The sequence below is a fragment of the Mus musculus genome, chromosome 10 (assembly GCF_000001635.26).
Source record: "Mus musculus strain C57BL/6J chromosome 10, GRCm38.p6 C57BL/6J".
Classification (NCBI taxonomy): domain Eukaryota; kingdom Metazoa; phylum Chordata; class Mammalia; order Rodentia; family Muridae; genus Mus; species Mus musculus.
In genome coordinates this window covers 49,556,274-49,583,008 of record NC_000076.6, presented here as the reverse complement: position 1 = coordinate 49,583,008, position 26,735 = coordinate 49,556,274, and the positions used below count along the sequence as shown (strand labels likewise).

Here is a 26,735-nt window from a genome sequence, read left to right as displayed (position 1 = left end):
TTTAGGCAAAGCAGGCTTGTTTTCTTTATTAATTTTCCATCATAGACTGCCATTATGATCTTCGTCTTATTTCTAGATTTATATATAAATGACTCTGCTGAAACAATTATTTTATCTTTCTTCTAATGCTGCTAGAACATTAAAATTTTTAATTTAATTTATTTTTTTTAAATTCTGCAGGATGGTGACTTCACATATGGTAAAATCTACATTACACACTTCATAAGACATGAAGACTATTGCTTTTTAGTGAAAATTAATTGAAATTATACAACATATTTACCTTTTCTGTAGTTATTCACGTTTAAGATTGCTATGGCACCTCTGTGATTATCTAGTGCCTAAAAACTTTATTTAAAAATAAAATGAATTTCATAAATTCGTTCCTTTTAATAGCTAAGTAGTACTCCATTGTATAAATGTACCACATTTTCTGTATCCATTCCTCTGTTGAGGGGCATCTGAGTTCTATCCAGCATCTGGCTATTATAAATAAGGCTGCTATGAACATAGTGGAGAATGTGTCCTTCTTTCCGGTTGGAACATCTTCTGGATATATGCCCAGGAGAGGTATTGCGGCATACACTAGCAAGATTTTGCTGAAAGGACCCTGATATAGCTGTCTCTTGTGAGGCTATGCCGGGGCCTAGCAAACACAGAAGTGGATGCTCACAGTCAGCTATTGGATGGATCACAGGACCCCCAATGGAGGAGCTAGAGAAAGTACCCAAGGAGCTAAAGGGATCTGCAACCCTATAGGTGGAACAACAATATGAACTAACCAGTAACCCCCGTAGCTTGTGTCTCTAGCAGCATATGTATCAGAAGATGGCCTAGTCAACCATCAGTGGAAAGAGAGGCCCATTGGTCTTTCAAATTTTATATGCCTCAGTTCAGGAGAATGCCAGGGCCAAGAAGAGGGAGGGGGTAGGTAGGGGGTTGGGGGGAGGGGGACTTTTGGGATAGCATTGGAAATGTAAATGAAGAAAATACCTAATTAAAAAATTAAAATGAATCAAACAAATGAATATTAGGAAAAAGAAAGACATGTATTTAAAGAGGGAACAGAGCCACAGCCTTGAGGAAAAAGAATCTTAAATTCCACAGTGTTTCTACTCTATAGTAACAAGAACCCAAAAACTGAGTGATTAAGTAAGGGAATTTCTTTATTATTATTTAGTATTATTATTGCCTATTATTGAACTAGTCTCATTATGTAACCCTGACTGTTGTTGTTATTGACATAGTCTCCTTGTATAGTCTCAACTCATCTGGATAGCCTCAAATTCAAATTCACAAAAGAAAACAAAACAAAAAACAAAAGACAACAAAAGCCCAAACAACAACAACAACAAAACCTTTCTTTCTGTCTCTTATGTACTTAAATGCCACCAGATCTAGCAAAGAACATATTATTCTTAAAGGCATTCTCTAGAAAACAGATAAGGCTATTGTCATAATTCAAAACTTTCTCTCTCTCTTTTTTCTCCTTTAGTTAGTTAACAGCAGGGAAATAGATGTTTTCACAGTTGCCAATTAATAACACACTTAGGAATTTCTTTCATTACTGTGTCTTCCTTCAGTTCTTAGCATAATTTATCGTCTTTATTCTTACCATGGTCAGAATCAAAAAGATTGTTTGTGTTTCCATGATTTGTCCTGGGCTACAACTATCCTTAATTATATGTGTTAGTCGTTCTCCCAAATGTACTCATTTAGCTCTCTTTTCAGCCATCTAAGATCCTAGAATACAAAGAACAGCCAAGGCTGGCAGTCTCACTACAGCATCTTTGTACCTTCAACATTCCAGATGTCTGCAGACTCCATCTTGTTTGCCCATCTTCTGAAATTTAGAAAAAAAAAATTCATGAAAGGATTTAAGAAAAAAATTCCTGCTTTCTAGCTGAACAAATCTGTTCAGTCCATAATTCTTCTAAAGAAGAAATATTTTTGATATCCTAGATTTGTATATATTTTTAAACAATTGTGCTTATATCCTTTCATGAAAAGGTTGGGGAATATGTAAGAATTCAAATTTGAAAATATGTCATCAGGTAGAGAAGCAAAACCAAAATCCAGTTAGTATTTAGTTGGCGTACAAATGTTGGTGATACATTTCTACAATTTTGAAATTTTATACAGTATTATTGACTAAAAATATTCAAGTATGTTATGTAATGAAATAAGATATAAATTAAAGTGACTATTTTATCAATTCTTATGATTTTTTGACCATAGTGGAAGTTCTTTCTAAATATAATGCTGTCCATGTTGTCTCATCCTTAAGAAAACATCACTATTTCTCTTCTCTTTATCATTTTCTAAGATTAACAAGCACACTTTTCAAGCACTTTTGTAACATCTATTACTGTAATTATTTTTTATTATGATGTTAGTGTGTTATAAGTTTACTTTATTAATGTTTAAATAAATCAAATTTAATCTCACCCTGCGCATACACTCCTAGATTTGTGCTATCAATCCAAATTTTCTTTGATGTTTAATAACATATTTTGGGGGAGGTTCCTTCCTATTAAAACCTGAATATGTTACAGTGGTGAGTTATTCATGTTTTTCTCTACAGTTAATAATTTTGGGTGGCTTTTCAAGAAGATATTTTGAATGTATGCTTTGTTTTTTAATATATAAATCTTAGAATCTGAGATTAAGTCAATAAAATTAATTATTCATTTTATTTAATTAAGGTAGAGAATGACTTATTCCAAATATTTTAAAATATTTCTTTAAATATTTGAAAAACTGAGATAATTCGTGAGAGTAATGTTTATCTGAATTATTTATAAGGAGGAGTAAGGATAAAAGAGTTTGAAGTCACTGTCATCAAATATTGATCATTTCAGTATTTCAGACAAAAATTCCAACTTTTTATCTTATTTTAGAATAAGTAAACTGTTCCATGTCTCCAGTTGGTAGGATGTGAGTAGTCAACTATGAACAGATTCATTCACGGAAGTTTGATTTGTGTATGATTGTGCTGAAAGTAAGTAGTGTAAATTTAAAAGGGAGGAAGAGAAATATTATTCATGTTTAAAGCACTTGTTTCTCAGTGACAAAGGTTGGAAAGAGTTATGTGTAGCTATGTCCCCTTTTATTCCATTTACTAGGCCAACAATAAGGAAAAGATTCTGTTAAGGTCAGACATCTAATTCCATATAAGGAAGTGTTAAGGATACCAGAGAAGAGGAAGGCAGAGGCAAGGATGAAGAGGTTGGCTGGCGGTTGGGGACCTGCTTAGGCAGAGTAACTGATCGAGGGGCTACATTTTTAAGTCACACCGAATTACTTACAGTGCATTAAGTCAGATAATAGAGGGGCTTTGTTTTGAAGCTGCAACATTTGTTTCTGTTATGTCTTCTGAAAGGGAACATATAGTAAAATTAAAAACAATTCTAGCCGGGCGGTGGTGGTGCATGCCTTTAATCCCAGCACTCGGGAGGCAGAGCCAGGCATATTTCTGAGTTCGCAAAATTTGAATTTTACGTGATTTGCTACATTTTTATTTATGGAAATATTTAATATATTTTTTAACAATTCTATGCACGAGTATGCGTTGAATTTGATAGCCTATTTCAGGACTTTAGTCTTGGAGAAAACTGTCTTTCCCTTTACTAGCAGCTATTGACTACCTGTAATTATTCATCTAGGGAAGAGGTCTTATAGAATTTCTCCAACAAAATTGGCATGTCAACTGGTGTTGTCATTTACATGTCTGATATCGACCATCATTTTGTTGCGATGTCATGGGTCCAGGATCCCTGTCAAGTCTAGTATATACTATTTGGTAGTGAGCATTCTGCTTCTCTTTCTACACTTTCTTCTGCAATGTTCCCTGAATTAGGTGTGGTTGTTGTATTGTAGCTACACTAACTGGGTAGTATATCCTACAGTCAGGTACTCTCTGTATTTTGACCACATATGGTGTCTGTTGTAGCCTCTGCTACAAAAAGAAGCTTTTTTGGCGTGTGCTCAGAGGGGGGAGGGGAGGATGAGTGAGAGTTACAGTTATCGTTGTACATAAGGATAACTATTTATAATAGTTAACATTTATATTGCCTTAGAAAAATAAGAAATACAGGGCTCACTTTTGGGAACTATGACCTCTCTAGCCACAGAAAGTTGGCTAGATTTATAGTATCTATCATGAATTATCTTCTATAAAGTAGGCCATAAGTATAATTTTATATTTGGTGATTATGGCAAAATGTAACTACCACTATTGTATCATTATGGATATAATATTATTGTAAATGTTTACATTTGGGTAAAGATTTGTGATGTCTTACTTAAGGAAGACAAATGAAATTTCGTCTTCTGAATAGTAAGCAGTACATCTTGACATTATTCAGTATTGAAAATTTGGTGTTAGTTTATAAAAAATGAGCAGATAATTTTGTGCTTTGTGTTTTGTCTTAAAATAAGTAATCTTTAAATATAAAGGAAAAAGTACCCCTAAACAGTATGAAATTAGGCAAAAATTCCGAAGTTTTTGTTATAGCTTCTTATAATTAAGATTTTATAGAAAGTAAGTACACATCCCATTATAACAAATCTCCCCTCTTTCTCCCTCTCTCTCTCCCTCTCTCTCTCACTCTCTCTGCTTGTCTCTCTTATTTATACATATATAATGTCTGAAAACATTTTAACTGGATTCTCACACCAATATAATTGTTCTCTTGCTTTACTAGGTGGTATATTTGAATATGTGGAATCTGGCCCTATGGGAGCTGAAGAACTTGCATTCAGATTTGCTGTGAATACAATCAACAGGAACAGGACTCTGCTACCCAATACCACGTTAACATATGATACACAGAAGATCAATCTCTATGACAGTTTTGAAGCATCTAAGAAAGGTGATTAATAGCTATATAGTATGATTTCTAGATTTCAGATTTCTAGGTGTTCTTGATTCCTTTATGTTGTCAATAAATTAATAAGGACATTTATGTGAAAGAAATTGTCTTTAGTATCTACATACATTTTATTAGAAAAAAATGGTGATTTTATAAATTTTCTTTTTTTTTTTTTTAATATTCTTTTTTTTTTTTAAAGATTTATTTATTTATTTTATGTAAGTACACTGTAGCTGTCTTCAGACACTCCAGAAGAGGGCGTCAGATCTCGTTACGGATGGTTGTGAGCCACCATGTGGTTGCTGGGATTTGAACTCCAGACCTTTGGAAGAGCAGTCGGGTACTCTTACCCACTGAGCCATCTCACCAGCCCCATAAATTTTCTTTATATATATGTATATATATGTATGTGTATGTGTATGTATATGTATACATACACACACACACACACACACACACACACACATACACACACACATAGGATATTTTCTTTATTTACATTTCAAATGTTATTCCCTTTCCTAGTTTCCCCTCTGAAAATCCTCTCTCCTCTCCCCCTTCCCCTTGTTCCACAAACCACCCACTCCTGCTTCCTGGCCCTGACATTCCCCTTTACTAAGTCATAGAGCCTTAACAGGACCAAGGTCCTCTCCTCCCATTGATGACTGACTAGGCCATCCTCTGCTACATATGCATCTAGAGCCACCAGTCCACCATGTGTTTTCTTTGATTGGTGGTTTAGTCCCAGGGAGCTCTAGGGGTACTGGTTTGTTCATATTGTTGTTCCTCCTATGGGCTGCAAACCCCTTCAGCTCCTTGGGTACTGTCTCTAGCTCCTTCATTAGGGACCATATGCTCTCTCCACTGAATGACTGTGAGTATCCACTTCTGTATTTGCCAGGCACTGGCAGAACCTCTCAGGAGACAGCAATATTAGGTTCCTCTCAGCAAGCTCTTGTTGGCATCTGCCATAGTGTCTGATTTGGTGATTGTTTATGGGATGGATCTCCAGGTGGGGCAGTTTCTAGATGGTTATTCCATCAGTCTCTGTATCTCCTCCCATGGGTATTTTGTTCCCCTTCTAAGAAGGAACGAAGTATCCACACTTTGGTCTTTCTTTTTGAGTTTCACGTGCTTTCATTAGCTGTTATTTAAACAAATCCAATTTTAAGTAAAATTAAATTTGTGGTAGATGAGTTAGTTTTCCATATTGTTCTACTTTTACTGTTATTAAAGTTTTAAACAATAAACTAAAATAAATGATGAAAGAATTGATTGTTTGCACAGTGGACTCAGGTTAAATACTTAACAATGAGCACACTATCTGTAACTCTAGTTCCAGGACATTCTGAATCACGCTACTGGCTTGTAAGGACACTGCATAGACATGGTACACAGACATATGCATTGACAAAACACCAATATACATCAAATAAAAACATTAAAGCAATCTAAAGATGAACCATTACCCAGACATATATTATACACGACAGCAGTATCAATAGTGATTGTGTTTACATAGTGCTATATAGGTGTTCTTTTCGTATATGTGTAGATTTAATGTAGGAGGACAGGTCCTACCTTTGGCATAGTTTGCATTTATGTAGTATACATTGCCTTCTGTATTATAGATTGACTTAAGAGTGGACTAACAGCATTTGTTATCATCATATTCTTTAAAACAATATTTACATTTCTGCAATGCTAATATTGCTCTAATAGTTACCTGATATTGACAGAAACACATGTAATTATTTGTAGATCTACTTTGAGGAAGTTGTCTTCCAAGCTTATTAATATTAATGGCAGTTGATAAGGGACAATGCTTCTCAAGAGAGAAGACTCCTTATTTTCCCCAGATGCTGAGCTGTATTCCTCAAAGTCATAGTCTGCTTGCCCTTTGAATTCAGATTTTTGAGAATATAAATTAGTTTTACATTTCAGATCCATGCCATGGTGATAAAGGGTTTACAAGACTGGAGGGAAAAGGTTCGACTTGACTGTAAAAAGTTCTGTTTGTCACAACAAATGCAAACTAAGTCATTAAATTCAAGGCAAGTGATTATGATTAGTAATATCACTCAAGACATTTCCATTAAGGAAGAAGAAATTCTGATGCTAATGAAAAAATTCATATTGAAACATAAGAAGTGAGGAAAATATAGATAAAATATTAAAATATTAATAGACTTCTTAATGGTGACTTCAAAGGTTCAGCGTAGAAATATAGATTCAAATTTTCCTGACAACAAACAGAATACTATTAACTGATATCCTAGCACAATCCTTAGGCAATAAATTCACCTGATTTATAAGACATTTTCTCAATTAAGCATCTGTTAAAGCCTATTAGGAATCTAACCTAGAGGTAGGAAAACTCAGATTAGCGACTTTCTTCGCAACATGTAAAAGGGGGTGAAGCTATCATTTCTATCTTGTTTATTGAGCTATTATTGCTTAGGGCATGAATAAAGCAAATGAAGAGAGATACAATGGATATTTTGAATCTTACAACATCTCTACAAATGTCCAAAATAGTCATGATAGTAAAGATGAACTTTAAAATAGATACCAACTGAGACATTTATTATATATATAATATATATATAATCCATATATATATATATATATATATATACACACACATATACACACACACACACACACACACACACACACACACACACACACACACACACACACACACATATATATATATATATATATATATATATATATATATATATATATATATATATATATATCCTACATAACTCTGACATTAAAATAACACCAACCTGGTTAGCACACAAAAACCTATGCACAAACAAACATATAAATGAAAAAGACACATCTATGTTATTTTAAAACACAGGATTATTCCAGGTATTTTCATCTTTTCTTGGATTTTCATTTTTTTAGGCGAGCAATCAGTTTCAAAATATGTGAATTAAAGCCCCATTTTGAGTGAGATTTCAGAATTGGCTGTATACTTATTTAGAATTCTGATAACTATTTAGAAAATAGCAATCAGTATGTTCAGAACCAACTTTCTTATATTAAATTCTTAAAGAAATCATACCTAGTGTTTCTAACAACTAAATTTTATCTAATGTGTCTATGCTTAGGTATTCATGCATCATATATTTTATGCTTAAAATCCTTTAATTATTTTTTCTTTTTCCCACTCCCTTGACATTTACAGAATTATTTGAAATTTTGTTCCTACAAAATTGGCTGAATTAACTTTCTTGTAATAAACTGAAAATATTTAGTAAATAATGATGTAATTATATGAAAGGTGACCATGAAAGACACACCTTTTCCCATGTTTTAGCCCAACATGTTATCCTATGTTGCATGGTCAGCCTAGCAAACATACATACAAGCAACATTCTATAGACAAAGCAGGTTCTATTTATGTATTTAGAAATACATACAAACATACAGACCAACAGTTAAAGAAAAAGAGGCCATGCATTTGAAAGCAAGCAACAAAAAAGGAACATGAGATACAGTTTAGAGGGAGCAAAGGGAATGAAGAAATATGAAATGCAGATTTTACTAAAGAAGGAAATTCTTTTATTATTCATTTATTTTTATTGGTTATTTTATTTAAAATTCAATGTTACTCCCTTTCCTGGTATCCCCTGCACAAATCTCCTAGTCTATCCCCCTTCTTCTATGAGGGTGCTTCCCTACTCACTCAACCAACCACTTCTCCCTCATTGCCCTAGCATTCCCCTATGCAGGGGCATGGAGCCTCCACAGAACCAAGGGCCACTCCTCCCATTGAGGTCAGATAAGGCCATTTTCTGCTACATATGCAGCTGGAGCCATGTGTCCTTCCATGTGTTTCCTTTGGTTGGTGGTTTAGTCCCTGGGAGCTCTGGGGGTTCTGATATTGTTCTCCCTTGAGCACCTTCAGTCCTACTCCTGACACCTCCAGTGGGGTCCCTGTAGTCAGTTCAATGGTTGGCTTTGTGCATCCACATCTGTATTGGTTAGGCTCTGTCAGAGCCTCTCAGGAGACACCTATACCAGGCTCCTGTCAGCAAGCACTTCTTGGCATCAGCAATAGTATCTGGGTTTGGTGTCAACAGATGGGATGGATTCATAGGTAGGGCAGTCTCTGGATGGCCTTTCCTTCAATGTCTGCTCCACTCTTTGTCCCTGCATTTCCTTTACACAGGAGCAATTCTGGGTTAATATTTTTGAGATTGAATCTTTCCCAGGAAGACATTTCTGGGGTTTAGTAGCAACGCGTGCCCTCCTTCCTTCTCTTTATTGACAGACTTCTTTTTCCCTTTCAGCTTGTGATCAGCTGTCTCTTGGGGTGGCTGCCATCTTCGGTCCTTCACACAGTTCATCAGCAAATGCTGTTCAGTCCATCTGCAATGCTCTGGGGGTTCCTCACATACAGACCCGCTGGAAGCACCAGGTGTCAGACAATAAGGATTCCTTCTATGTCAGTCTCTACCCAGACTTCTCTTCCCTCAGCCGTGCCATCTTGGATTTGGTGCAGTTTTTTAAGTGGAAAACTGTCACAGTTGTGTATGACGACAGCACTGGTAAGAGCAGCAGCCTCTGTGGCTGACTTCAGCACATTCTTTCCTCGAGCACATTGCAAGTTCTTCTTTTCTTTTGTGGCATGTTTTCTTTTATTAGTTTAATTTTGTTGTTTGTTAGTTAGTTATTAGTTATTACTGTTATTATTATTAATCAGTCTGTGAAGAGACTGAAAGACATTTTGAGCCACATATCAACACTTGTTTTACACATCCAGAAAAATAACAGCCTAATAACATATATTTTCTCTGTATTTATAAAATAAGCATCAGAAGATTGAACAATGTATTAAAAGATAGAGATAGTATGAATATTATGTTATTATATTTAAATAACTTTGACTAAAAGGTGGTTTTCTACAGCAGTCTCGTAAGTTTTAGTATACATCAAGAAATTTACAATTTTGACATAGAATTTATTTCTTTTATGCAATATATATATATATATATATATATATATATATATATATGTTCACCCACAGGTTTAAGCAGTATGCTTTTATTTTTTGCAAACATTGAACAAATAACAGCATTAAATTTTTAAGCTTTGGGGAACTACTTTTGTGTAGCTAGATACCACTTAGAAAATTTGAAAACTAGAATTAGAAATGAAATTTAATGAAATGAAATGAAATTCATGTCACTCTCTTGTAATATTTTAATAAATGTTTGCTGTACAGTGGTTGTCTATATTGAATCGTTTTAATGATTGTTAATTGTGGTTGAATATTATCATGAATTATTAATTTTAAACATGTCTCAGAAACATAAGAAAGTAAACCGTAAAACCAAACTTGTAGTTTTCTGCTGACAGTTATTTTGGTGAGGTAAATATTATGTTTATCATGGTAATTGATTTCATTTAAGGATATTTTTCAGTATTCTAAATATTGTTTTAAATTAGAATGCAAAGCATTTTATTTTAGGCCTTTTCACTATTCTCTCAAATTTACATTGAGATTGAAATTCATTTGAATTAAAATTCTCTCCAAATATCGCAGGAACATGCTTTGTTCCCAATCACTTTGTATGCTGGCAATGAACAAAACTTTGTGTAGAAATTTATCCCTTTTATAATGAAATTATCAATGCAAATGGAAAGATAGAAACTCTGCTAAGAGAACAAAAAGTATCAAGCTTGTACAAACAATGAAAATAGTTTTAAATATATTTTTACTGAATTAAGGAAGCTACAGCTTTAATTGAAGCTATTAATCTTATTTATGTTGGTGAAAATATAAAAATATTTTAATAAATTTAGCCCTTAATTTTATCAATAGAAATGTGTAAAAACACAAGTATTTTTAATCAGTCTTTGCACCTAAATTAGACTTTTCAAGGATTGTCTTTACCCCCAATCATTTCCTTTATATAATTGGTAAAGTTCTTCTAGAAAGCTGTGTCTTAACAGCTCTCCTGAGTTTGCATAATATGTAATGCCCAGGGAATCTTCAGATACAAATTAATCTACCTGTATGTATGTCAATAGATGGCTATATACACAAATATAGGACATATATCTGATCATGTCTCTATTCTCTATATAATATTGGAGCATATGTTGTTTAAAGTGCATACATACTTATTATATATATATATATATATATATATATATATATATATGATTGCATGCTCTATTTTGTATTCATTATTTTCACACTGTTTATAATTAAAAAGGAATTGTCAAGTGATAGAAGTATGAATAGACATACATTGTTTCTTCACTATATTGTATGAAAATGTTCTTTCGTGCATGCACATACTGATGGAGTAAACAAACAAACAACAGGATTTGTAACCAGTTCATATCACAATTAGTAAAGCAAATATTCACATGTAATTTTTGTTTCTAAACTATAGATAATAGTCTATAGATAATAGTCTAAATATTTCTATCACCAGTTCCAATATATATATATATTCAGTTACATTTATACATTGCAGAGACCTTGACCTCAAATTAAGATTATTAAAAACGATTCAAATTCTCTGGAAAACCCAACAAGCAGATAAAAGAGTCACATGCAGATATTTGCACCCAACCAATGGACAGAAGCTTCTGCCCCCTGTGGTTGAATTGGTGAAAGTCTGAAAGAAGCTGAGGAGGAGGGCAACCCTGTAGGAGGACCAGCAGTCTCAGCTAATCTGGACCCCCAAGATCTCTCAACCCTGGACCACTAAACAGGATACCAGTTTATATGAGGCCCCCAACACATATACAGCAGAGGACTGCTGGGTCTGTGTTCAATCAGAGATGATGCACCTAACCCTCTAGTGACTGAAAGCCCCAGGGAGTTTAGAGGTCAGGTAGAGTGGGGTTTGGGGTTTGGGACGTCCTCCTGGAGACAGATGAGTGGGGAGGTGGGATGGGAGGTGGAAGAGTCAGAGGGTGGTTGTGGGGGAGGAATAAAATCTGAGTGTAAAATAAATAAATAAATTTTAAAAATAAGCTTTATACCTAGGCATGGTAATACATCTTTGCTATATTCAAGCATGTGCATTGGTAAGATTACCAGTACTTTGAGGCCAGCCTGACCTACATAGCAAGTTCAAGGCTAGTCTGTGAGACAAAGTGAAACCTAATCTCAATATTCACCTACTTTCCCTAAAACAAGAAACTTTATCATTCTTTTAAATTTTTTTTTTTAGATATTTTCTTCATTTAGATTTCAAATGCTATCCCAAAAGTCCCCTATACCCTCCCCCCACTCTGCTCCCCTACCTACTCACTCCCACTTTTTGGCCCTGGTTTCCCCTGTACTGGGGCATATAAAGTTGGCAAGACCAAGGGGCCTCTCTTCCCAGTGATGGGCGACTAGGCCATCTTTTGCTACATATGCAGATAGAGACACGAGCTCTGGGGGTTATTTCATAATGTTGTTCCACCTATAGGGTTGCAGACCTCTTTAGCTCCTTGGGTACTTTCTCTAACTCCTCCATTGGGGGCACTGTGTTCCATCCTATAGATGACTGTGAGCATCCACTTCTGTATTTGCCAGGCATGGGCATAGCCTCACGGGAGACAGCTATATCAGGGTCCTTTTAGCAAAATTTTGCTGGCATATGCAATAGTGTCTGCGTTTGGTGGCTGATTATAGGATGGACCCTGAGGTGGGCAGTCTCTGGATGGTCCATCCTTTCATCTTAGCTCCAAATTTTGTCTCTGCAACTCCTTCCATGGGTATTTTATTCCCTATTCTAGGGAGGAATGAAGTATTCCCATATTGGTCTTCTTTCTTCTTGATTTTCTTATGTTTTGAAAATTGTATCTTTGGTATTCTAGGTTTCTGGGCTAATATCCACTTATCAGTGAGTGCATATCAAGTGACTTCTTTTGTGATTGGGTTACCTCACTCAGGATGATATTCTCCAGATACATCCATTCGCCTAAGAATTTCATAAATTCATTGTTTTTAATAGCTGAGTAGTACTCCATTGTGTAAATGTACCACATTTTCTATATCTATTCCTCTGTTGAGGGACATGTGGGTTCTTTCCAGCTTCTGGCTATTATAGATAGGGCTGCTATGAACAATATAAACATTTCAGAATTGTTTGATTTTATATATAATATATACACATTGATACTAAAATAATTATAAATTTACACAACAAGCATATCTAAAGCCTAAAGTTTAAGCAATTATAGAATATGGATATTCAATTTTATGCACATTTAAGTCAATATGTATTGACTAGGCACCTGCTAGTTAGCATTGGTTTTTATAGTGGGATCATATGCTAGTGGAGAGGACAAGGGCCCTAACTTTGTGCTTCCAAGCCACATTTATAGACATTTGATTATTCACAATCTTGTATTATTTTTAATTAGCAAATTGCATTGATAACAACATTTGTATCTTTTAGAAGTTTAAGTTTTTACTTTTGAGAACTTGGTTTTCATTGTTTTATATAATAAAAATGACTTGTGAGTAAACAGTAAAATCTTTTTGAAATGCATTCTTGAGTACATAAAATTAATTTGACATCTCAAATTATCACTGATGCTAGTTTTTTGTCTTAATGTGATTTGCCCAAATAAGGTGGATTACAATTTGAAGTTGTGAGAAAAGTGCAGTTATAACAAGGACGGTGGACTGAAAATGGCCTCTACACTCATGCTAGTCAAGTTAAATAGCTTTGACTTGACTATGGACACATGTATCAATTGCTTATGAAAGTAGAGACATGTGCCATTTTTATTTCCATGTTCCCTTTTCCAGAGTTACTTAGTACATATGCTATCCCTATTTATATTCATTTTTACTTTATTGTGCTGTCCAGTTTGATACATGATAATTTCATCCACTTCTTGCTTGCATACCCTAACATATGGATGTTAGATGAAATGTATTTCTGGACTCAGAGAACTTCTTAAAATCATGTTATCATGAGCTATTTATTTTCTATGATAATTAGCATTTGTTGTTGTCCTGGATGAATGCTTTTATGCACCACAAAAGTCTGTTATAGCTCTGAATGGTATCCAAAAATGATGGAAATGATTTGGCTTTAGGAAGAAAGCTGTTTCTGTCAGTCATTTTGGAACATATGATTCATTTTAAATATAAACTGAAAATAAATTGGATAGCTGTCAGCTTGTAAGCAATTCCAGGATAAGTTGTGAATATTTGCTTTAAAATTCCTGTGTTTCATCTTTGTTTATAGATCAGCAGTCCATTAACAAAGAACACTGGGATGGTAAGCAGAAATCTAGGATTTTGTCCCAGTCTTGTGGCTAAATTATGGGAAAACATTGGACAAGAAAGTAAGAGCATAGGAATGATTACAGATGAGCTATCTTTCATTAGATATTGTCCATGTTACTCTCATAGGTTATTTTGTTCAATCTTATAAAACAATTTTCTGAATTGCAAAGAAAACAGGCTATCACTTTATCAGGCCAGCTTCCTAGCTGTCCCTGCTACCCAGCAGCAGCCTTAGAAATACAAATACCTCCCTCAATTCATTCCTTACTTGGGGTTCACAGTCAAGTCCAAATTGCCAATTCTTTACCCCTAGAACTCTCGAAAAAATCTACCGTCTTCCATGTAATGCTAACTTTCATGCCAAAATATGCATCATTTTTCATGGATTTTGATACTAACTTTATGTGATCTCAACACTTAGGTTATGTTCAATGAAATTCTGTTTGATTTCTCACTTAATAACTTCTTGGGTCTAAAATGCAGCCAGAATATGCAAAGAAGTCCTTTAAATGAATTTGTTTCCGATTTCTCACAATATTTGAGTTCAAATATTCAACTTACTTTTGTACAATGGAAACATTAAACTTATGTTCACAAGGAAAGCAAAAATTCTAGCCCATTCCTGATTTTGGGATACACATACCAGTGTGTGCATATTTTCACAAACAGACTATCTGGCTTTAATGCTCCAAAGAAAGACTTCCCTTGTCCTCTTTTTCATATCGGAATGGTTTTTCTAACTTATCCTACTAGCACTAGATAATAATCACTGTGTGTTAGTTTTCTTGTCTCTACTATTCTGGATAATGCCTTCTTCTAAGCAGAATAGACTCTAAAGATGTTCATTTTATCACAAGCTTCTAAACTATCTTGGTTCATGTAAGTATCTTATTGATAATTTCGGTATAAGTACATAAATGTGATATTGCATAATTACCTAGGGGAAATATTGAACTTCAATGAGTTATACAATTTGCCCGAAGTTAAATTCAGTGATTAACTTTGAAATATTCAGTATTATTAGTTCAGGAAAAGTTTTGGGTACACATAATTTCTTCCATTATTTCCAAAGAAAACTAGTGTGAATTGCATTTCACTTATTCCATTTACAACCAAACATGTCATGTTTCAAACAATCACATATAGACCCATTTTTGTAAATCACCTGAGACAGAGGTCACAGGATTATGGATAAAACTTTGCCTCCAAGAACTGATGCAAAGGGCAGGGAGGAAACTCAATAACCACAGTACATCTTTTAGTCCAACAAGCTAAGAGAATGGCAAGAAAAACAAGTATGTATGGTGGCTCCTGAGAGAAACTTACAGCTCCTTGGGGAGGGCAAAGGAGATTCTGCAAATCTGATTTCTTCCTTACTAGTGGACTAAAGTAAAAGTATCTCAAATGGAAAAAAAGCTACAAGGTGTCATGCGTATTTAAGGATGCCCAAGGAATCCAGGTTGTTAGGAATTGCAGGTACTTCAGTGTGCGACACTATCAGGGGAAAGAATCATGAAGAAAAATTCATGTAAAAGGCTATTGAAGATGGATCATCAAGAGCTTCTAATGTTCAAATTCATGTTATAGGAAAAATCAGAGCTCTGTTAGTGAGTGGGCAGTAACTCATTAGTAGAACTCTGGTCTTTATAGCATGCATCCACCCCACTCTGAGTAGTGACCATTCTTATTATTTTATTATAATTAATTAGAGTGAGAATAAGTCCCCATTTTTAGATTTTTTAATACTAAGCAATTTAAGTTTTAATTCATTTTTACGATGTAGCATATAGTTTCTACTCTCCCTGCTCTAAGGTCTGCATGGACCTTGCTACCAGCCATCACCCTAGTTCCCTTTCATCCACAGATGGAAGACACACATATATAGCTCATTTTTAACCTGCCTTATGATTTAGTGGCTGGGCTCTTCGAAGCCTCCAGCATCTAGTGTGCATTTTCCCTTTTCCTTTCTCAATACCCTACATCTGCCCTGAGCTTAGTTGCATTTCTAATATTCTGTCTGGGGAAGTGTCCAATGGCCACTCCACCTGAGATCTCACATGACTGGTGACTCTCTTTCCCTCCAAAGCAAGGTAAAACCCCTCCTTTCTCCTGATTCTCCTACCCTGCCTGCAGGAACCTGGAAGTCCCACATCTTCCACCCAACCTTTAGCCACTCGCATCTTTATTGATCAATCAAGTACTAATTAGGGAGCAGGACCTTCAGTGTTCACATGCACATTCCCTATTGAAGCATCAGAACCTTCATTAGGATATAACCATAAGTGAGAAAGGCGCACAAAAACCTCGTCTTAAGCCAAAGACAACAGCATTTTCCTATTAATTTGGGTGGATTATATTTATTCGCTAAATTCTAGATATAGTTTGAGGTACTTTTAGGGTGAGTTTGATAAAATAAAAAGTCAAATAATGATTTTTGTCTTATCTAAAATCTACATCTAAATTGGATATACTAAAATAAAGACACTCAATAGAGTAAGTTAATTTAAAAATATATATTCCTGGAAGAGACTAATTTTGAATAATATATTTTTTTGTTTTGTGCAACAAAGAACGAAATAATTTTAGGGAGTGAGGTAATTTAGGTCTAAGATGATTATATGTTGTACGTTTTAAGTACAAAGCTGCAATTTCTGTATTCTATAATTCCAAATGCAAACACAATTAGCAGTTACAAGTTAAAACTAATTATTTGGATATAGTTGATTACATAGTCTGACATAATACTGTTTCCACAGTTGGTTATGTTTGAACTTGGGCTTATTTTTTTAATCCCAAATTTAAATACACGATATTACTTATAATATTATTTCCTAGAGTCTGATTACATGGTACTATTTTAAATGTATTTATAGGACAAATTCTTTAAGTTTTCCAGTCTTTCTAAAATATACCATTCTATAAGACACAATTAAATTCTCTTATCTATAATACAGATACTTTGGTATAAAGAAATATGAAGAAGTTTTATAGGAAGCCTCAGAAATGGGTAATTTTTACCTTAGTTGTAGAAAACAAAGCTATTATAAAGGATAATAATTTCATTGAGGGTGTCAGATATTTTCTGTTTCTATAAATCAAAGCTTTCCCATATTTAAATACCCTGGCAAAAATAAATGGTGGTTTCTTACCCTGACCTCTTGTCCTGGTTTGTTTTTCCCTGTATGCAGCCCAGTGGGGAAAAATGAACTTTAATGATCTCTCTGATTTACTTGATAGGTTGATTTCATGGTTAAGCATAAAATTGAAAAGATTTTCCCTGCCTAGATGCTATCACCCTCTCCTCCTTATTTTCTATAATCCATTCCCATTATATTATCATGCTCTTTTTGTCTATTTTCTCAAAACACCAATTTTATTACTAAAACTCTAATATAAACTCTACTGCCTTCCTTCCTTCCTTCCTTCCTTCCTTCCTTCCTTCCTTCCTTCCTTCCTTCCTTCCTTCCTTCCTTCCTTCCTTCCTTCCTTTCTTTCTTTCTTTCTTTCTTTCTTTCTTTCTTTCTTTCTTCGTTTTTTTTTTTTTTTCCAAGACAGGGTTTTTCTGTGTAGCCCTGGTAGTCCTGGAACTCACTCTGTAGACCAGGCTGGCCTCGATCTCAGAAATCTCCCTGCCTCTGCCTCCCAAGTGCTGGGATTAAAGGTTTGCACCATCACTGCCCGGCTTCTACTGAGTTTCTAGTCACCTGCTACATACACATTATATTGATTATACAGCAAATAGTTTAGTCATCAGCAGACAAGACCAGAGAAGAGCAATGGGGTAGCTTTGCCACCTTAGTCATGTATAGAGCTCTTTCCTGCCAAGTACAAGTCTTGAGGCTGAATCATACAGCAGAAGAGGACCAATAGCACTTAGGACTGTAGTACAGATCCTGGATCACACTCTTTTTTTTTTTTTTTTAGATTTATTCATTTATTTTATGCTGTCTTCAGACACTCCAGAAGAGGGAGTCAGATCTTGTTACAGATGGTTGTGAGCCACCATGTGGTTGCTGGGATTTGAACTCCGGACCTTTGGAAGAGCAGTTGGGTGCTCTTACCCACTGAGCCATCTCACCAACCCCCTGGATCACACTCTTACCATCTAGTATATAAATGTGTCATCATTAAAATCCCAAGCAAAGCCTGACCACTCAGAAACATAGAGTCTCTATGTATCTCCTCCATGGAGATCCTCCAGAAAGATTCCCAATGTCCAGACAGTTTTGTGGCAAATATTGTCAGCACAAATCTGTATCTTCAACAACTTATCTCAGTCACTAGCAATGATAATACATTTGCTAGTGCTGGGTAGCTCTTCCAAGTTACTTTGATCCTGAATTTACATTTAGAGTATTCCATAGCTTTATAGTTTTATCTTGGGATCCATAAACAGTTTCTTGATGGTCAGAAGTAAAGTCCATACCTAGTATATGCCCCCATGACCTACAAAACTTGGCTCCCAGGGTGAGATCCAAGAACCATACCTTCTAGTCCAGAATTATGAGTGGAAAAAAGCTTATGTGGGGAGATGGCATCACTAACGAAGTGGAAATGATCCCTGTAGGACGTGGTATTCTTGCTATAGTTGGTTTTGTTTGTTTCTACATCATGATAGACTTGTTTCAAGAAGTAGAGCAGGTCACACCCAGGAACTATGATGTAGTAGTGATTTCAGGTACTCAAATAGTGACTTTTCATCTACTAAGACTTTAAGGTAACTGGTGTATTATCTCAGCCATGAGGATAGGATCAGATAGCTCAGAGTGAAGTCCTCAGTCTTTAATGATGTGCCTTGATGAGAAAGAAACCATTCTCAGTCTCTTAAGCCTCTCATCAGCTGTTCTTTGATTGCCCATATTGTTCAAGGGTTTGTTTAAAGTAATACTGATGTATCGCTTGATTACTTTCTCTCCATAAAACACCTCATGCAAAATTTACCTCCTTCCATCTCCAAATGCTACAAACTCACAATGCTATCTCTGATGACAAATGTCACACAGGTAGTCTCAGTTTACCAATAATCCACAGATATGTGTAAGCCAACATACAAACCTACTCTTTCAGCACCACATAATTTGTATTATCCTTGAATTTCCCTGTTCATCAAATTGTTTCAGCATGATCCTTATCTTGTCAGTGCTAATTATTCACCAATAAATCCTATGTCTTCTCTATTGCCTCTGTTTATTTTCAGAAATGCTTCTTTTTTCATTCCTATTGCCTGTTGTTCATGATGATTTTATCACTGAGCACTTGAGTCATCTCTGCCTACTACCTGATGTTGCTCTCCAACTCAATGCACATATATGCCAAGTTTTTATTCATTTTATTTATTTTTTCATTTATTTATAGAAATGTTTTCTGCAGCATAACTTTTCCAACTTCTATCATTTCCATCCTTTTGCTTCTCTGATATTCTTGCTTTCAATACTGCATTGTGACATTCTTTGAAATAATTGTTCTTCATGAATCATAGTAGTTTTTTTCTCTCATTCACTTTTGTATGCTTGATTTTTCTTTCCTTTCAATAGTCTTTTCCTATTTTCTTACCTACGTTTTAATCTTATGATTCCCTCCACAATAATCTTGGGAAGTAATATTCTCTTACTCTTATAGTTGTGTTCATGGTGAGCTGGCATGTTCACAGTATATATATCATACACAGATACTAGTGAAAACAGTTTAGTTTTCACAGCCATATGACATATAGAGCAGATATAAAGTCATGTCTATTTCTCAGGCTTGAATTTATGGTGATGTTATAATTATGTTGTAATTTGTTAGTTTTATTTTTACTTACTACACAGAAAAATTATAAATTGTCTTTTTTGTATCAGCATTGTTTTCAACCTAGGAGACTCAAACAAAACAAAACAAAACAAACAAACAAACAAACAAAAACCTGTCATAGCTAGGATTTCTATTGTTGAGAAGAGATACCATGACCACAGCAACTCTAATAAGAAAAAACATTTAATTGTGCTAGCTTACAGTTTCAGAAGTTTAGTCCATTATTGCCATGCTGGGAAACAAGACAGAATCTAGGTATACATGGTGTAAGAGAAGGAGCAGAGTCCAACATCTTGGTCAGAAAATCACAGAAGGGGACTGTGTGCCACACTGGGTATAGCTTGAGCATAAGATAGCTCAAAGGCTGTCTCCACAGTGATACACTTCCTCCAACAGGCCACCCCTCCTAGTAGTGCCATTCCCTTTGGGCCAATCACATGAAACTATGGGGGCCATACTTATTGAAACCATCTACACACATCTATCATATGGAGTCTAGTTTCTAACATGTACATATATCTATATATGTTAGAATGTGGAATATATGATATATATTCTACAATACCCACTGTTATAATGATAAATGCTGTAATGAATAAGAAAGTAACAGAGGTATATACAAAATGAAAGGAAAACATAAGACACAAGGAAACTTGGGATATTTATTTTAGAATAAACTTAAGGTTGTTTGAAAGGAGGAGCTTCAAAATAGGAGGTAGTAAAACATAGCTGAGGAGGAAAGAGAACAAGAGTTTTTAGATGAAGAAGTCTTTATTTTACTTAGGAGAACTTTCTGGAAACATGGATTTTTGTAGGATACTTTGTGATATGCATTACTTTCCAACAATTTATATTAGATTCTTCTCTAATATAATCCACCCCAACTACAGTTTTACCTTCCTTCTCACCTTTTCTCCTCTTTCCTGATCCACTTCCCTCAGTTTCCCTTCAGAAAAAAGGGGGCCTCCAAGAGAAAACAACCAAGCTCAACAAAACAAAATACAATAAAACATGACAAAGGCCCTCATATAAAGACTGGACAAGGCAATCAAATATGTAGAAAAGAGAACAAGAGCAGGCAAACGAGGCAGAGACACACCCATGCACACTGTTAGAAGACTCACAAAACTACCAAACTAACAGACATAACATACAACAGAACCTGATGCAGATCCATGCAGGCTATATGCTTGCTACCTCAGTCTCTGTGAACCCATATGAACCCTGCTTAGTTGATTCAGTGGACCTTGTTCTCCTTGTGTCTCCATCTCTTCTGACACCTACAATCTTTCTTCCTCTTCTTCTGAGTTCTGACAGGATGGGTCCAATGCACACTTCCAATTTAGACTCAATGTCTGCATAAAATCTGGCTGTAGATATCTGCACCTGCTTCAATCTGCTGCCTGAGGAAGCTTCAAAATCATTTCATTGATTTTATCTGATAGATATGTATAGTGCCAATTTTAGAATTTTTGTTTCTTTTAAAAAACAGAGAAATAGTATAAGAATATAGTTTTGTTTTAATCCCAGTTATGGGATATGGGGCTGTTTCAGATTTCCACCATAGCTGACTCTGACTTGATTCACGTTCTAGCAGAGGCATGATTTTTCCAGCTGTAGACAGTTTCTTATTGTGTAACATTTGGAATTCAGGGAACTTTGCAGAAGATAAATAAATGGTGGAGCCCTGAAATGGGGTGGGTTGTTAGTTGGTTGGTTGTTGTTGGTTGATGTTGAATGTGGTTGGTCATGATTGGTTGTGGTTGGTCTCAGATTGTTAAGTAGTCATGTGCAAAGAAGAAACAGCAACAAGAAAAAAATTAGAAATACTGACAGTGAAGATCAAACTTGTTGTAAGGAAGATGATGTTCCTGATCAACAGAAAGTGGTCTAAGAATGATGTAGCCCCCTTTCAAAACCTTGAATTTATTCAGGGATCTTTCTCCTTTCCTCTCTCTTTTTCCCTTTCTTCTATCTAGTGCTAGTTGGCTAAAAGGGTAGACCATCATTGGTGGAGAAGGTTAGAAGAAAGAAGAACCCATAAAGTAGCAAAAGACAAGCTACAGATATACGATTTAATACGTATAGATTGCTTTATTATTTTGGTATTTCTTTAAATATAACTAAGTGTAAAAAGTAAAAGTTCATTTTTATGTTGGTGACACAGTATTGATAATATGCCACACATCTCATTCTAAGAACATAATAGCTTATTTTCTAGAGTGTTGTTTCAAATAATGATGAAAATAATACATCCATCTCTTTAAGATGCATTCAGTAATGTACTGAATATTTGGGCATAAATTAATGGATTATATATTGTAAGTTTTAATAAAAGATTAATCAAACTGAAAAAAATACAGTTAATATGTGTTCTTTTGATATATTTTTTTATTTTGGGGTATACTTTGTGTAAAATTTTATCTTATTATATAAAGTAGAAAATATAGGTGCTAATAATTGGAGATTTGGAGAAGGCCAAATCGTTAGAAAAGTAAGAATGGGTTAATTGTGCATCATTATTCCAGAGTTCTCCAAAAATATTTAAAACTTTATCCTCATACAATAGTATACTTATCTAATTGAGAATTCTAGCATATCTTGGATCTCAAACATGTTTCATTTTATATGAATGCATTCAAGTAATTTCTTCTTCAACTATTTTACAACAAATTACAGTAAATTCATACCAACTTGTCATCATGCAATGCTATTCAGAGCATTAAAAATCATTTTTCTATGGTGAGCTAACTTGTCTCATTCTTGTTCCCTAATCTTTGTTTCTGACAACCACCATCTGTTCCCATCCCCTAATCTTGACTTCTGAGCACCACCAGATGTCCGATCTAACACTCTAGGTTTCTGACAACCACCATGTCACTCACTCACTCTCTCTCTCTCTCTCTCTCTCTCTCTCTCTCTTTCTCTCTTTTTAATGGGAGAAACTTTCTTAACATGCACACATTAGTGAGGCCATGTGTTACTTGTCTCTAAATTCTTGGCCTTATTTATATGAACTGTACACTTGCCTGTATCACTGATGACAGGGTTTTGTTCATCTGGTTTATTATTCTTATACACATACAAAGATAAAAATGATGCAATTACATGAATACATGTTAAGACCTTTATTTTTTGAGAACTTCATTCATTGAAATTTTTGTTAATCTTTTATTTATTTATTTATACTCCAGATTTTATTCCCCCCTCCCCAGTCCACACTCTGAATGTTCCATATCCCATACCTTCTCCCCACCCCTGTCTCCATGAGAATGTCTCCACCATCCACCACCAACTACCCACTCAACCATTAGACCTCTGGGGCTTCTATTCTCTTGAGGGTTAGGTGCATCTTCTGTGACTGAACCCAGACCCATCAGTTCTCTGCTGTATATGTGTTGGGGGCCTCATATCAGCTAGGGTATGCTGCCTGGTTGGTGGTGATCCAGTGTTTGAGAGATCACAGGGGTCCGGATTGAGTCTGCTGTTTCTCCTACAGGGATGCTCTCCTCTTCAGGAGGTGAGAGACTCCCAGGACTCAAAGTAAGAAACATTAAATGAAATATCCAACAGTAGGGAGAGGGAACGTGTAGATCCTACCTCCAGTAGAAAGACAGGACAGTAAGTGAGAGATGGGTTTGTTACCTCTCAGTCAAAACACTTCCCAGAATTATTATTGTCTGAAAAAGCTGCAGGGATGGAAATGGAGAGGAGCCTGGGGAAAAGAAGGTCCAGCAAGAGGCCCAAAGTGGGATCCAGCTCAAGGGGAGGCCTCTAGGCCTGACACTGTTACAAAGCTCTGTAGCACTCACAAAGAGGGACAAACTATGACTGCCCTTCAAAAGACCCAAAAAGCAGCTGAAAGAGTCAGATGCAAATATTTACACCCAACCAATGGACAGAAGCTGCTGACCCCTGTGGTTGAATTAGGAAAAAGCTAGATGAAGCTGAGGAGGAGGGCGACTATGTAAGAGAACCAGCAGTCTCAATTAACCTGGAACCCTGACATCTCTCACACATTGAAATCTGATCATATTAACTTCCTTCTCCACCTCCTTGAAGATCCCTCTTCTCATTTCATTTTTACTGAACATTATGCCTTCCGATTTGAAAATATCCACTGAGTCTGGTAGATATTGTCCAGATGTTCTAAGCCATGTCACCATCTCCTGTAGTGTGCTAGACCTATGAGTGTCCATACATTAAAGAAAACTTTCTCTCCTCTGTAAGCAATAAATGACTAATTGTTCCTCAGCCGAGGATAGGGTTTTGTCTGCTTGAGCTTGCACAGACATTGTACATGCTGTCACAGCCTCAGCATCACATTTTCTTTGCTATTGATATACATTTAGGCTTCATTCATACTTGGGCTGTTGTGAATAGTACAGAACTCTAAGCATGGCAGCTCAGGTTGTTATCTATTTGACAAATACCCAGAAGTAGTATTGTTAGATTACATAGTTGTCTTTATTTTTTCACACTTTTGCTATGATTTTGATGTTATATTTCTCCTCCCCCTTTCTTCATTTTAATCCTCCCATATACTTGTGCTCTATCTAATTTTGGCCTATTTTTCATTAATTATTTTATACATATATTATGTATGTGATATGTATTTTGATACAGCATCTTGCTATGCCAGTTTAGGATGACATGGAAAGTTTGTTCTCTCTCAGCCTACCAAGTGCTGAGACTGTAGGACAATGATATAACTCACAGCTTTTATAGCCCTACATTTAGATTGTTGTGAAAATTCCACATTGATTTTCTTAGTGAATATATCAATTTATATTCTCATTAAATGTATATAAAAGTTTTCCTTTCTTTGCTTTCACCATAAATGTATTAGTGTTTATAGTAGTAACTGGGGTAATATGAGATGCCATCATAGTCTTGATTTACATTTACATGTAATAACTGATGATGTTTAAGTTTTTCATACATGTACTGGACATTTGTTTATCTTCTGGGAAATACCTACGGATATCAATGATGCTTAGTTTGATTGATTTGTATTTTGATTTTGTTTTGGTTTTTAGTTGCAGAGGTTTATTAGGTTATTAGGTTATTTTGTTGTAGAGATAGATTAGTGAACACCCAGTGTACTGGGTATACTGTATATTTCTTTGTGGAAGAGCTACAACTCATGTTTGTAGTCAAAGGACAATTTGTAGTAGCTGGTTATCTCCTTTGAACATGCAGATTTCTGGGAATGAAATCAAGCCATCAAGCTTTGTGGCATCTTTACCTGCTGAGCCACTTCACAAGGCATAACATAGAATTTTAGTAGTAATAATAACAGAAAAAAACCACATGAAATAATTTACATGTGAATACATTAAATACATTAAAAATCTATTATGTTATAAACAAAACCCCGATTAGTAGATGTTAATAAAAATACAAAGTCTAACAGTCACCTCTTTGTGTTGCAACATCACAATTCAAAACTTTATTTTACTATTCACATATAATTGTATTTCTATAAGCCTAACAATAATCATTTTGATAAAATACAATGTATTATTTAATATATAATGAAATTATAATCCAAACCTGTGAATTTTACATTTAATTGGTGCCACTGAATGGAATTATCTGAGCTAATGTTAAAACTAGATGTTTTTCATTCAACCCTTTTAAATTAGTAACTGCACGGTTAAGCATATATAACAATTTTCATTTCAGCAAGAAACATTAATAATCATATTTTAACAGCAGTAGGCATTGCTGATGTTTCTAAATACCTGAATTTCTCCAATTTTGAACTATATTGTATTACAACTGTTCAATGTATAAATTTAATCACAAGTAAATATCTTTAGTCAATAAAATGTGATAATGGTATTGTAAGTGTCTTCATGGAAGCATGTAATTCCTTGCCTTTATTTCCCCAGATTATTCATTTTTCATCAAAGCAATGATGGTGAAAATTTAAAGTATCCTAAAATATTTTAAACAAAATACTAAAGCTTGCTCTTCTAAAAAAATTATCTGGATCTGTATCAGTCCTTGACCTTTGAGATATACCATGACTTGCTATATTACTATGATTCGTAAAATGATTAGATTTTTCTCATATTTTTTTTATATTTTAGCCTGTACTAAAACTATTAAGAAAGGTTAATTTAATTCTTTAAGTGTAGGTTGTAATGTGACAGGCAAAAGGTGTTGTACAGTAACATTTTTCAGGTCATATGTCATTGAGTAACAATAAGTTAATTTTTGATCTAAATGAGCTTGACAAATACAAACATTTTACATTTTTAAAATAATTAATATTAAGATATCACTGTTAATCTAGTACACACTGGAATCATTAGTTAATGAAACTATGAATTTTAGGTAAGACTAGACTTGGTTGTTTTTATAATGACTTGACATTGGCAAAATTATCAGTTTTATAGAATACTTACTTTGATCATCTGAACTTACTTACTACATGGCTTCAATTTTGCTAAATACTCATGTCTTTGAACTATTTAAAATAGTGTGCATAGGTTATATGATATAGTTCAATAGGTAAAAGCACTTGCTGACATACCTGACACCATGAGTTCAACACCAAGAAATTATGTGGCAGAAGGAAGGACTGACTGACAAATGTTTTTATGTGACTTCTGCTTGTTATGCTACATGCCCAAAAAATAAATTTACAACAATATTGTACTAATTTTAAGTGTGAAGAAAGATTATTCAGCTTATGTGCTGCACAAATTATCAAATATAAATTCAGAAGACTTTGAACTCCTATATATTGAATTAATGCTTTATAACTATTTTGTAAAATA

The 26,735-nt window shown here is 34.8% G+C and overlaps 1 protein-coding gene across 15 annotated transcripts in view; it reads left to right on the top strand.

Moving 5' to 3' along the window:
• Grik2 (glutamate receptor, ionotropic, kainate 2 (beta 2)) overlaps positions 1–26,735 on the top strand; it is a 696,482-nt gene that overhangs the window by 207,153 nt on the left and 462,594 nt on the right. For all 15 annotated transcript variants that reach the window (XR_001779464.2, XR_003948597.1, XR_001779465.2 and 12 more), the window contains 2 exons: positions 4,707–4,874; positions 9,188–9,445. Coding sequence is in view for 12 of the 15 variants with exons in the window: in NM_001111268.3 (NP_001104738.2) it covers positions 4,707–4,874; positions 9,188–9,445 (426 nt within the window). In the remaining 3 variants the exon portion in view is untranslated. The remainder of the gene's footprint in view (positions 1–4,706; positions 4,875–9,187; positions 9,446–26,735) is intronic.